This window comes from Sorex araneus, chromosome 5 (assembly GCF_027595985.1).
Source record: "Sorex araneus isolate mSorAra2 chromosome 5, mSorAra2.pri, whole genome shotgun sequence".
Taxonomy (NCBI): Eukaryota; Metazoa; Chordata; class Mammalia; order Eulipotyphla; family Soricidae; genus Sorex; species Sorex araneus.
In genome coordinates, this window is record NC_073306.1 from 119,276,116 (window position 1) to 119,288,878 (window position 12,763).

Here is a 12,763-nt window from a genome sequence, read left to right on the forward strand (position 1 = left end):
GTTGTCCTGTTGTTCATCGATTTGCTCGAAGGGGCACCAGTAACGTCTCCATTGTGAGACTTGTTTTACTGTTTTTGGCATATCGAATACACCACGAGTAGCTTGCCAGGCTCTACCACGTGGGCAGGATGCTCTCGGTAGCTTACCAGGTTCTCCAAGAGGGACGGAAGAATCGAACCTAGGTTGACTGCATGCAAGGCAAATGCCCTACCCGCTGTGCTATCACTCCAGTCATATATATGCATATATGTATGTCGATGAGCAACGGGATGACAGTGACAGTGATATGTATGTAATATATATAATATTTTAAGGGTCCATATAGGAGGACTAGAAAGGTAGTATATCAGGTAGGGCATTTACCTTACACGTGACCAACCTGGTTCCATCCCCAGTACCCCATATGGTCCTCTGAGCCCCACCAGGAATGATTCCTGATCACCGGGCCAGGACTAAACCCTGAACACTATTAGGTATGGCCCAAAACCTAGGAAAATTAAAAAAATAAGAGATCCCTGGGGACCAGGGCAATGGTACGGTGGTAGGGCATTTGCCTTGCACATGTCTGACCCAGGTTCCATTTCCAGCACACATAGAGCCCCCTGAACCTGGCTAGTGTCCTGAGGTCAGTCAGGAGTAATCCCTGAGCACTGCGGAATGTGGCCCAAAATTTAAAAAAAAAAATTTTTAAATACTAAAGTATTCCTATAGAAATCCTTCTCTGACCCCCACTGTTTCACACACCCCGAGATCCATCTCCTCTCTGCAGTCAGGAACTCAAGCTTCTTTCCCCCACCCACTGTACATGCTCCGTGGTAATGATCATTCCACACGTCTCCGCTGTTAGCCCAGAGCCTTCTTGAAAGCACGGTTGCGTCTTCCTCGTATTCATTCCTCTAGCTTTTATTTAGCCCAGTGGCTAGCTGAGAACAGAACTTAGTAACTAGCTTCTGAGCCAGTAGTCCATCCCAAAGGTCATCTTTCTCCCCCACCCAACTTCTCGTTACCCTGATGACAGTGTGTAAACTGCCTATCACTTTCTTCTTGACTTTCTGCATCTTCTTTTTCTTGGGGTTGGGGGCTTGGGTCACACTTCACGGTGCTCAGGGGCTATTCTTGACTGTGCTCAGGAGAGGCCGGCCCCTGGCAGTGTTCGGAGGACCTTACGTGGTGCAGGGCCAGTAGGGTGCAGAGCAGGCTTCTTGACCCCTGGACCGTCTCTCTGATCCCTGTCTTCTCAAGTCCAAAAGTGCCATGGCCAGGGACATAGCTCCAGGGGCTGGAGTACAAAGTGCTACTTTGCTTATAGGCGACCTGGGTTTGATCCCCACCAGGGCCTGGTCCCCTAAGCACTGAGCCAGGAGCAGTCCCCACACAAACCAAAAATAGATGAAGAGTGCTTCAGAGCTGGTCACTTGCCATCCCAGGTACAGGGTCCTGCTCGTAGGAGAACGTGTTTCCTGGGCTGGACGCTCTGTGGGGTTGATCAGGGAACTAGACAGGTCCGTTAGAGTGGGCCATGAGGACCGGTGGATCCTCGGTCCAGGATCTCTGGGAAGCCAGTGGCCGCAGCCTGATGGTAGCAGCGCTGAGCGTCGCTGAAGCGTCTCGCCCCTGCTCCCCCTATCCACCAATGTCTCCTCAGGCATGTCATCAGCAGGAGGCCACCGCGGCTCAGCTGGAGCAGCTGAATCAGGAGGCCCAGCGGGGGGAAGAGGTGCTGTCCCGGGCCGTGCAGGAGAAGGAGGCCCTCGTACGGGAGAGGGCCGCCCTGGAGGTCCGGCTGCAGGCCGTGGAGCGGGACCGGGAGGCCTTGGCTGTGCAGCTGCTGGAGCTCAGGTAGGCCTCCGCCCTGCGCCAACCGGGGGGAGGGGGAGGTTCAGAAGGCGCTCTTGGGTTCTGAATGAGCCAAGAATTTGACGTGGCGCCCCCTAGCGTCTCCTGCTCACAACCCTCCGCTGTGCAGGCAGGGGCAGGGGGCCTGTGGGCTGAGACTTCTTCCTGATTCCTACATCTCCCAGCTCGGCCAAGGAGCAACTGGAAAGCAGTCTGTTTGAGGCCCAGCAGCAGAGCTCTCTCATAGAGGTCACCAAGGCGCAGCTGGAGGTCCAGATTCAAACCGTCACTCAGGCCAAGGAAGTGATCCAAGGTGAGAACCCACTTGGGACCAGGACGCCATCTCTTCCCATGGGGGTGCGGAAAGCCGGACAGTGGTGGCAGCAGCGGGAGGCTCCTCCAGACAGCCCCGGGGCCTCCGAGATGGTCATTGGGGCCAGGCGAGAAGGAGCCAGGCAGAGGCTTGGACCGGATCGTGCCGTTGGCGTCTTAGGGGAAGTGAAGTGCCTGAAGCTGGAGCTCGAGGTGGAACGGAACCGGGCGGAGCAGGAGCGGGGCGCAGCGGCCCAGCAGCTGGCCCTGGCCAAGCAGGAGGGGCAGGCGGCCCTGCAGCAGGAGCAGGCGGCCCATGGGGAGGAGGTGAAGCGGCTGCAGGAGACGTGGGTAGGTGGCGCGCGTAGCCGGGGGATGGGTGAGGCCGGCTCGCTGACCCTCTGCCCCCTCGTGAGAGTCTCTTCCTCCTCCTGACCAGGAGAAAGAGCGCGCCTGGCATGAGCAGGAACTGGCGAAGGCCCTGGAGGGCCTCGAGAGGGAGAAAGCTGAGCTAGAAACACGGCTCAGAGAGCAGCAGGCAGAAACGGAGGCCGCCCAGAAGCAGAGGGAGGAAGAACGGGCCGAGGCGGAGAGCGCCCTGTGCCAGGTGGGAAGCCAGGCACGCTTGGACCCCCCACTCTCCCTCAGCCCACTTCCTCCTCCGCTGTTGGGGCGGGCGGGGGGCTTCCAGAAGAGACTGTGGCGGCCCACCTGGCTCAAGGGTGAGCTGCAGGGCTGGCCGGGTGTCGCACTTCCTGCGGGAGGGCCAGCGTCAACCACATCCTGCCAGCCCGCGGGCCCGGGGCAATCCTTGCACTTCCTGGTTCTGAAGGCCTGGGCCCACCACTTCCTTCGCCCTCGGCCCCCAGCCCCGTTTGCCAGGAGAACCCCAGCGCAACTGGAGTGGGGTTGTGGCCTTGTGGGTGAGATGGGGACCCCAGGCTCCTCCTCCCCACAGATGCAGCTTGAGACGGAGAAGGAGAGGGTGTCGCTGCTGGAGACTCTGCTGCGGACCCAGAAGGAGCTGGCAGATGCCGGCCAACAGCTGGAACAGCTGAGGCAGGACATGAAGGCGCAGAAGTTAAAGGAGCAGGTAGGGGGCGGGTGGGGCAGGGCGGCAGGGGAGCACAGCCCTCACCGTCAGCGGGTCTTTGGCAGTTCACTGTGCCTGGCCCTGGGGGAGGGGCCAACATGTGCCAGATGTCAAGGTACCGCAGAGCAGTGATGTGACAGGCGTGGCTCCTGCCCTCGAGCAACCTTGTAGCACTGATGTGATCGCGGGTGTTGACAAGCACAAAGGGAAGGAAGAAGGCTAGAGAGAGTGACACTCCAGGGGGCGCCCATGGGACACACAGGTCAAGGAGGGCCCCGGGAAAAAGTCAGCTGCGATGCGGAGGCTGGAGGAAGGGACAGTGGAGCAGCAGGGATGACCCTGGGAGCGTTTGGCATGTGTGAATGTGTAGCTCTGTTCCAAGGCAGTGTCCACAGCGGGACACACATCCAGAGGGACTGAGGAGGTAGGTGAGTGGGTGGGAGAGGGCTCAGGAGGTGTATTGGGCAGGGAGAGAGGAGGGGCCGCCATTTCTTCAAAAATGACAAGTGTGTCCTAAACTAGGTCGTGTGTCAGTGGCACAACTTGGAACATATCAAATTCTGCTTTTTATTTCTGCTAATTTGTTTTGCTTTGAGACCGCACACAATGATGCTTGGGGCTATTTTTGGCTCTGTGCTTGAGGGTCGCTCCCAGTGAGCCTGGGGGACCCTGCGGTGCCAGGGATCAAACCCAGGCTTCCCACCTTGCAGAGCCTGGGGCTGGAGCAATAGTACAGCTTGCCTTGCATGCAGCCAACCTGGGTCAAATCCCCAGCATCCCGTTTGGCTCCCTGAGCACCACCAGGACTGGTCCCTGAGCACTGAGCCAGGAGTCAGCCCTAAGCCAGGAGTCAGCCCTAAGCACCACCACATAGCCCAGACACCACATGCAGAGCCTGTGCACAGCCCATTGATGTCACTCTAGCCCCTGAATTGTCCCTTTCAAATGGGTGAACTATATGCGAATGAGATCCCTATAAAGCTATTAGAGAGGAGAAGAAAAGAAGTGAGTTGTTTGGAAGACACTCAGGCAGAGGGGAGGGAAAGCTGTCGTTGGGCCCCCACGGCTGCGGCAAGGGACTGTGACTCTGGAGGGATCAGCTCAGGCATTCAGGGAGAGGAGGGCAGGGTCCTGTGTCCACCAGGATTGGAACTTGGGATTCTGGAACCCGAGGGAAGCTGTGTATGAAACCAGAATCAGGGCCGGAGCAATAGGACAGTGGGTAGGGAGCTTGCTCTAGGTGTCCCACATGATCCCCTGAGCACTGCCAGGAGTCATCCCCGAGTGCAGAGCCAGATGGAAGTCCCGAGCACTGCCAACATGGCCCCCAAATAAATGCCGGAATGATTTTCTTGTGCATGCATTTTTTTTTTTTTGGTTTTTGGGTCACACCCGGTGATGAACAGGGGTTACTCCTGGCTCTTCACTCAGGAATTACCCCTGGCGGTGCTCAGGGGACCATATGGGATGCTGGGATTAGAACCCGGGTCGGCCGCGTGCAAGGCAAACGCCCTACCAGCTGTGCTATCGCTCCAGCCCCTTGTGCATGCATTTTAAAATACTTGGATCCTGAGTGGCGGAGTGCACACGTGTGTGGCCGTGGAGTGGCAGTGTGGGGAGTCTGTGGCAGAGTCTGCGGGGAGGGACTGCGCTCAAACAGGGCCCTGAGAGTAAGCATATCCTGAGGAGGTGACCGGACATCACAGAAACAACCCGGGTGGCCGGAGCCGGCCTCAGCTTTCACCAGTCTCAAATAGGAGCCCTGGGGCGGCACACACTTGCACAGCGTGGTCTCGGGAGCACGCCCAGTGGATGCTGCCTGGCTCATGGCTCCCTTCCCCTCTGCAGGAGACCACGGGGAGGCTGCAGGCGCAGCTCCGAGAGGCCCAGCAGGAACTGGCGCAGGCAGCACAGCGGCACCGCGCGGACCTGGCTGCCCTCCAGGACGAGGGCCATGCACTGCTGCAGGATAAGAGAGAGCTGCAGGAGCAGGTCCTGCCAGCCCCGCACCCCCAGCCCCCGCACCGCAGGGCCCTGGATGACCACAGGCCCTGGGCTTCCCAGCCAGCCTCCTCGCCTCAGTTTCCTTAGGTTCCCCAGAGTGCCATTCGGTATTTTGGTAGGACCCATTGTTTCCTAGTCTCATCCCTTTTCCTCTCCAGAACCCACAGACAGTGGCATTGAGGTTGTGCATTTTACAAAAGTCCAGTCGCTGGGCACTGCCATTCACTTTGCACCTCCGGTCTAGTTAGATGTCGTGCCGATTTGGAGCATCCTGCGTTTGCACCGCTTGTGTGTAGACTGGAGAGATGGGGCGCGCAGCTGGGTGGTAGCTGCAGTGCGTGAGGGTTGCTGGAAGCTGCAGAGACTGGGAACGGGCTGGGGACGCGTAGGCTGCCTCAAAGCACCCCAGAGCTTCCAGAGAAGCTCTTCCCCCTGCCCCGGGCCTGCCCTGCATCTTCATGCCTGTAACATTCCAGGTGGAGGACTTGAAGTCTCAGCTGGTGTTCAAGGACAGTTCCCAGAGGCTGGTGGAGCAGGAGGTTCAGGAGAAGCTGAGAGAGGCCCAGGAGTGCAGCCGGATTCAGAAGGAGCTGGAGAGAGAGAAAGCCAGGTGGGCCGGCACACTGCTTTCTGCTCTGTGCATCAGGCCTAGTCTGTAGGGGTGAAAAGGTTGAAACCACGTGGCCTGTCTCACACCAGGAAATTGCTTTTAGCCTGTCTGACCGGAGCGGTCACTGTGCCATTGGCTGGTCATTGCTCAGGTCGTCTAGCTGACCGGGTCTCCAGTTCTGAGCTGTCCAGGTAGCCACATGGAGACATGGTCCCTGTCTCCCGGACTCCGCTGTCATAAAGCAGATCATTTCGAGAACACCCGTTTGCACTGTGCCAGGGGTTGGGGTAAACAGTGATCAAGGCTGTAGAGTTTTTATCTCAGTAGAAATTCGAAATGAAATTCTAATTTCTGGGTAGACATGAATCAAATAATTCCCCAAGTAAATAATTGCAAATTATGTTACATGCTGAGGGGGGAGGGATGCTATAAGATAGAAATGGCAGGGGGTATGGAGTGAAGACCTTTAGGCGAAGGTGGGGAGCCTTTCTCTAGACGGGGGAGGGATGCTATAAGATTGAAATGGCAGGGGGTATGGAGTGAAGACCTTTAGGCAAAGGTGGGGAGCCTTTCTCTAGACGTGGCGTTGAAACTGATCACTGATGGGTGAAAGGGAGCCAGCCGTGCAAAGGGTGGGAGAGCTCCACGCGGTAGGCAGAGTAGCATGTGCAAAGGCCCTAAAGCAGATCAGGGCCTGTGTAGTTGGTTAAACTGAAAGTGCCTGGGACTTGCTGGAACGTGATGAATGAGAAGGGGACTGGAACTAGACCAGTCTGTGGGCTATCAATATGTTTAGGCCACAGCAGAGAGTCTGAGTTTTGTGGGGAGCCACTGGAGGATTTTAAACGGGGAGATTTGACAGAGTCCAGTTATGGTATGTTAGAAGACATAGTGGAGACATAGGGCCTGTGTGGCCACTCCATCATGGGCAGCGTGTGCGTCCTCAGTTTGAGGGCCAGAGATAATCTCTTTTTTTTTTTTTTTTTGCCACACCGACAGTGCTCAGAGCTCTGCATTCAGGGCTCACTCTTGGCGGGGATCAGGGCGGGGGGGCGGTCCATAAGGTGTGTGTGGGGGGAACTCACCCTGCTCAGTCAGGTGTGAGGCAGATGCTGTACTATCATTTCGCCCCCCAGACAGTTCTTTGGATGATGCAACGAGAGGCAGCAGGTTAGGTTGTCCAGATGGAGACGCTAAAGCTTGACCAATGCAGGCCGTGCGGAAGGACAGAGGCTGTAAGGGTCATTCAAGGAGTTGGAATCATAGGTCGGCTCTGGGTGGGGCGAAGGGAAAACTCAGGCGGGATGAAGGCCTAAAGGGCGAGGCACTGAGTGGTAGCTGGAGGCTCCTTTCACTGAGCTGGAGACGCCGGCGGCGACTGAGAGAAATGGACATGTTGAATCTGCAGTATTAGAGGGATATTTCTGGACTTTTCCGGAGAAGAGGAAACTGAGGTGGCAGAGAGGCACGACGGGCCGTGCCAGTTGGGAGTGCTGGGCAGGCAGCTCTTCCTGCCCTGGAGGACAATCTAGCATTTCCTACCCCCTCTTTGCAGCTTGACTCTGTCGCTGGTGGAGAAGGAACAGAGGCTCCTGGTTTTACAAGACGCGGACTCCGTTCGACAGCAGGAGCTGAACTCGCTGTGCCAGGACATGCAGGAGGCCCAAGAAGGCCAGAAGGAGCTTAGTGCCCAGGTACTGCCCACCCGGGCGAAAGCCCTGCTCCAGGGCGAAAGCCCTGCTCCTCGGAGGAGCTTCTGAGGTGTCAGGGCTGGGGCGCAGGGGCAGTAATGTGCGGCATCCTCCCGTAAAGCTGGCCTTCCGTGCTCCACGTCCCCGTTACGGGGCATACTGGGTCTTCAGCAGTCCTGGGGGCAGGTGCAATCCAGCCCGGCCCAGCCTAGAGTTAAGAGTGCAGGGCCACAGCGGTAGTTCAGCAGGTAGGGCATTTGCCTTGCCCATGGCCAACGCACATTCCATCTCCAGCATCCCGTACAGTCCCCTGAGCACAACCAGGAGGAATTCTTGAGCCCGGCCCCAAAACGAAACCTAATAAAAGGTCCCCTAGGGCTGGAGCAATAGTACAGTGGGTAGGATGCTTACTTTTCATGTGGCCAACCAGAGTTTGATCCCTGGCACCCCAAGTGCAACACTAGGAGTGATTCCTGAGTACAGAGCCAGGAGAGGAGTAAGCCCTGAGCACAGTTGGGTGTGATGTAAAAATATAAAGAATGACTCTTGAACAGAGAGCATAGCACCCAAAGGGGCAGAGCCCAGGAGAACCCTATTTCAGACCCCGCCACTTTCAGTGCACATGGTCCAGTGGGCCAAAGCGAGGGGGATTGTGGGGTGGGGGGTTTGGGGGGCAGACATCCAACACCAGAGAGTAGGTGAGAGCTGCTGAGAACCCAGATCTGTCGTGAGCCCAGCGTTTCTCAGCTGGGGCCCTCTTGTGGCCCCCAGATATACTAAGGGGGCAACACACAAAGGTCACATAAAGGGGTGGGGGACCCACTGCTAGGACAAGGGGGGCCTCTGAAGGAAACCAGGTTGGAAGGAAGCGGGTCAGGAAAAGGCCGAGAGACTGCTGGGCGACCTGGGGTGACGCCCGGTCTGCCGCTTCCTGGTTGTGTGAGTGTCAGTGTCTTCATCCTTACAATGAGGACGACAGTTCCTGAAGTGACAAGACACAGTTTACCTTCCCTCCCCATAGCCATTGTGTCACGGCCGTTCTTGCCGAGTTCGAAAGCTTCTGCCAGGGGGACCCAGGACCCGGCCCCTGTGCTGGGGTGAGTGGGTAGGTGGTCTCAGGTCAGATCTGGGGTACACTATCGCAGCGACCCCCATTACTCGCCAGGGAGCTAAAGCTGCTGATATCCTCCCCACCCAGGGCCAGTCTAGCGTAGGGATCTCTTGGGATGACAGGCCATTTTGCTGTCCTGCTGTGAGTGACCACTCCCCCCCACGCCCGCCTTCTCCCTGGCAGGTGGAGCTACTGAGGCAGGAGGTGAAGGAGAAGGAGGCCGACTTTCTGGCCCAGGAAGCCCAGCTGCTGGAGGAGCTCGAGGCGGCGCGGGTCACGGAGCAGGAGCTGCGGGCTTCCTTGTGGACCCAGGAGACCAAGACAGCCCAGCTGCAGCTGCAGCTGCACGGCGCCGAGAGCCGGCTGGAGGCGCTGGCCAAGGAGCAGCAGCCCTGCCACCAGGCCCAGGCCCAGCTGGCCAGCCTGTGCGCGGTCCTGCAGCAGGCCCTGGGCGCGGCGTGTGAGAGCAGGCCCGAGCTGAGCGGCGGGGGAGACTCGGCGCTTGCCCTCCGCGGGCCGGAGTCAGGTGAGGCGGCCCCCCAGCTGCCATCCTCCGGGGCAGGAGGGCCAGCCCTGTGCTTCCTGCCGCCTCTTTGCCTCGAGCTCCAGGTCTTAGCCTTGAGCTCACAGAGTTTGGAATGAATTGAGCCAGTGTGAAACCCCTGTGACTAAATGCATGCCCTTGGATAAGGAGCTCTGAGCTGGATTCTCTCGGTTTTAAAGTGAGGGCATCAGGGGCCCCAGAGATAGCACAGTGAGTAGGGCGTTTGCCTTGCATGCAGCTGACCCAGGTTCAATCCCCCATCCCATATGGTCTCGTGAGCACCATCAGGAGTGATTCCTGAGTGCAGAGCCAGGGTAACCCCTGAGCATCGCCGGATATGGCCCAAAACTAAAACAGAAAAGAAAGTGAGGGCACCAGGGGCTGGAACAGTGATACAGTGGGGAGGGCATTTGCCTTGCCCACAGCAAACCCAGGTTCTATCTCCGGCACCCCGTATTGACCCCCAAGCATTGGCAGGTGATTCCTGAGTGCAGAGGCAGGAGTGAGCCCCAAGCACCACTGGGTATGGCCTTAAAAAAAAATTAAAATAGGGTGTCAGGGTCTGGGTGTGTAATTCAGGGGATGAGGGTACATGTGAGGCGCTGATCCTCTGTCCCTGTCCCCCGCTGCCCTGAGAAGGCACATCAGGAGTATCTCTCAGGGACTTCCCAGGAGTTACTGTGACCAAAGGTGTCCAGCAACCCACCCCATGCCTAGAATGTCCCGAGGGAGCCCTGCCAGTGCCCGCATGGCACCTCACACGGGATATGAGAAACCAGGCAGCGAGTTCTCTGAGGAGCCACTAAGGGTGTGGGAAGGCCCAGGCTGGTTTTTGGGGGGCGATGGGGTCCTCGCCGGTTTCCTGGTACAGCCAGCTCACGGGGTTTTCCTCCATTTTTCCAGACCGGAACGGAATGAGGCCGCTCCTCCAGAGAGGGTCCCCCCTGACTGCCGAGGCTGTGGCGTCCGCCCTCCGCAAACTTCACCAGGACCTGTGGAAAGCTCGGCAGGCCCGGGTAGGTCTCGCCCCTGGCCTCTGAGCCCTCCGCTGCCCAGGGAAGCTGTTGGAGCTGGGCCGAGGTGCCCTGGCCAGCCCTCCGCCTGGCCCTGTGGTGAGGTGTGGGCCTCGTGACCTCGGTTTCCCTAGGGGCAGAAGGGGCCTGGTGTGTCCCGCCTGCAGAGGGCCAGTGCTGCTGGTCTCCGCTGCCTCTCCATCCCCAGTGATCTCGGTGCCACAGGCTCCAAGGCCACCTGGGGTCCACCAAGATTTTGAGGTTGCCTTCTGAAGGAGATGTTCACAAATTCCAATCCCCAGTCAGCCAGTCAATCAAAACTTAGGTGCCCACCTCTTCGACCTGGGTATTCGGAGAGGAGAAAGGGGTCGTCCCTGCCCTCAAGAATGGCTTGTGATGGGGCTGGAGCCATAGTATAGTAGGGAGGGCCTTTGACTTGCACTCGGCCAACCCGGTTTCAATCGCTGGTGTCCCATATGGTCCCAATTACCGCCAGGAGTAAGTCCTGATTGCAGTGCCAGGAGTAGCCCCTGAGCATTGACCCAAAAGGCAAAAATAAGAAATAAAATGTTTTAAAAAAAAAAAAAAAAGCTTGTGACGTGGCTGAGGAGCCAAACTGCTTCCTGGCAGAGACAGGATAGAGCGTGTCCCTCTCACCAGGCCGGTAACAGAGCGAGACCGCACGGCACGCTGTGGGCACGTGGGGAGAGGGACAGGTCACACTGTTCTGAGGGGCCACAGGAGGCGGGCGGAAGTGAGCTCGGAGCTGAGCTTTGAAGGAGGCGTGCAGGGAGTCTTGGCCCTGTTAGTGCCAGGGAAGATTTCAACAGAAGGCCTGTTTCTAAGCGTCAAGACGGCAGGGGTGGGCAGGATGGTCCCTCAGAGGGCTGGAGCGCATGCCTGGAGGAGGCCCCAGGTTCAATCCCAGCACCCCTTGCTGGCGGCACCCGAGCAGCACTGCACCCGGGCCCGTCAGGTGTTCAACTGTCAGGCTGCTCAGCCAGGCCATGTCCTGCGGGGTGTCCGCCTCCTGTGGGAAAGCAGGACCAGGAGGCCTGTGGTTAGCTCTGGGGCAGGAAGGAGGCCTTGGGTCCAGCCCCAGCCACTCTGCGCTCGGATCTCCCTGCCCGCACGGCAGGTCAGGTGACAGCACCGTGACCAGGTGCGCCCGCTCACTGCAGCAGCACCCAGGGAGGGGAAGAAAGAGAGAAACGCCTCGGGCAAAGACGTGAAGGAACCTCAAAAACTCCACGGGTTACAGGGTAAGGGAGGTGGCTGCACGGGCTGGAGCCTCTGCATTACACGTCCTGGGTTCCAGCCCAGCTCTGCTTGGTCCCCTTAGTGTTGTGTCGGGAGCAGTTCCCCAGCACGGCCAAGTATGGGCCCAAGCACCCCCAAAGCAAGACTCGGGCAGGTGGGAGGGGCACACGAGACCCTGGTCGGCTAAAGCCAAGCTCGTTCCTCACCTGTCAGAGAGATGCGAGAGTCCAGAGGGGCCCCAGCAATGGGGGAGGCTCCCGGGAGGAGAGGGCTCGCTCTGGGGAAGTGGAGGCACTAGGAGCTATGTCCTTCCTTTGTCAGGACGATCTGCAGGACCAGGCGCAGCAGCTGGAGCAGCGGCTCAGCGCTGCCGAGGCCGAGGAGAGCCGGAGGCTCAGGGAGTCGCAGGATCTGCAGCAGCAGCTCTCCCAGAGCCAGGAAGGTGGGAGCCTGGCAGGAGGGTGGAAAGGCGGCGCGAGACCACCCCTTAGGGGGCCCAAGCCACACTCACACATGCGTGTGCCCCGTTTTTCCACTCTGTTTGGCCTTTGAGGGGGAAACAGCCGTGATTAGGGGCAACAGCTGCAATGGACTGAGAGAAGCTGCTGGCCAGGCCTCTGTTGCTTTCGGCAGGAGATTACGGGACAGGGAGCCCAGGGCCGGGACTAGGGGAATGTTGTAAAACTCTGAATCTCTGTCATTTACCCATGTGGCTGATATTATTATCTCCAACCAACAGGAGGATTGCGGGCTTGTCTGGCGGGGTCAGAGAGTAAAGAGTCTAGGGAACGTCTTGATGCCGTGCCAAGGCCGTGCCAAGGGCAAGCGGCAGTGAGGGTGATGGGTGGTGGGCCGAGAGGTGGGGCCGGGGCGGGGGGGTTGTGGCCCACGATTCTGCCATGGGAGGGAAGAACTTGTTTGTGGGAGGTGGCCCAAGTGTCAGAAACATCCCCGAGGGCTCTCTGAGGTGTCCAGCCAGGGGCGGGCCCAGGTGCACTTCTCAGAAACAGGGTAGGTGGCTGCGATGGGGGACATGCAGGCAGGAGCTTGGAAGCCTCAAGAGCCCTGGCCAGCAGGAGAGGGGTGAGGGCTCTGGGACCCGGATGGAATCTGTTTCCCTTCTATCTGCCACTCCCACGCTCTTTCTCCTTCCCATAGCGAAGTCTAAGTGGGAAGCAGAGCGGAAGGCCCTGGAGTCTGAGCTGACGGAGCTGCAGGCCACAGTGGTGTCCTTACAGAGCCGCCTCCGGCGGGCGGAACTGCAGGGAGTGGAGGCCCAGGTAGGTGCA

At 58.6% G+C, this 12,763-nt stretch overlaps 1 protein-coding gene across 9 annotated transcripts in view; it reads left to right on the top strand.

Moving 5' to 3' along the window:
• Window positions 1-12,763, top strand: part of CEP250 (centrosomal protein 250) — a 46,189-nt gene that overhangs the window by 23,041 nt on the left and 10,385 nt on the right. For all 9 annotated transcript variants that reach the window (XM_055139221.1, XM_055139218.1, XM_055139226.1 and 6 more), the window contains 12 exons: window positions 1,646-1,839; window positions 2,022-2,149; window positions 2,330-2,499; window positions 2,588-2,755; window positions 3,107-3,241; window positions 5,090-5,233; window positions 5,722-5,855; window positions 7,411-7,549; window positions 8,841-9,183; window positions 10,105-10,217; window positions 11,796-11,916; window positions 12,633-12,754. In XM_055139221.1, coding sequence (XP_054995196.1) covers window positions 1,646-1,839; window positions 2,022-2,149; window positions 2,330-2,499; window positions 2,588-2,755; window positions 3,107-3,241; window positions 5,090-5,233; window positions 5,722-5,855; window positions 7,411-7,549; window positions 8,841-9,183; window positions 10,105-10,217; window positions 11,796-11,916; window positions 12,633-12,754 — 1,911 coding nt within the window. The remainder of the gene's footprint in view (window positions 1-1,645; window positions 1,840-2,021; window positions 2,150-2,329; window positions 2,500-2,587; window positions 2,756-3,106; window positions 3,242-5,089; window positions 5,234-5,721; window positions 5,856-7,410; window positions 7,550-8,840; window positions 9,184-10,104; window positions 10,218-11,795; window positions 11,917-12,632; window positions 12,755-12,763) is intronic.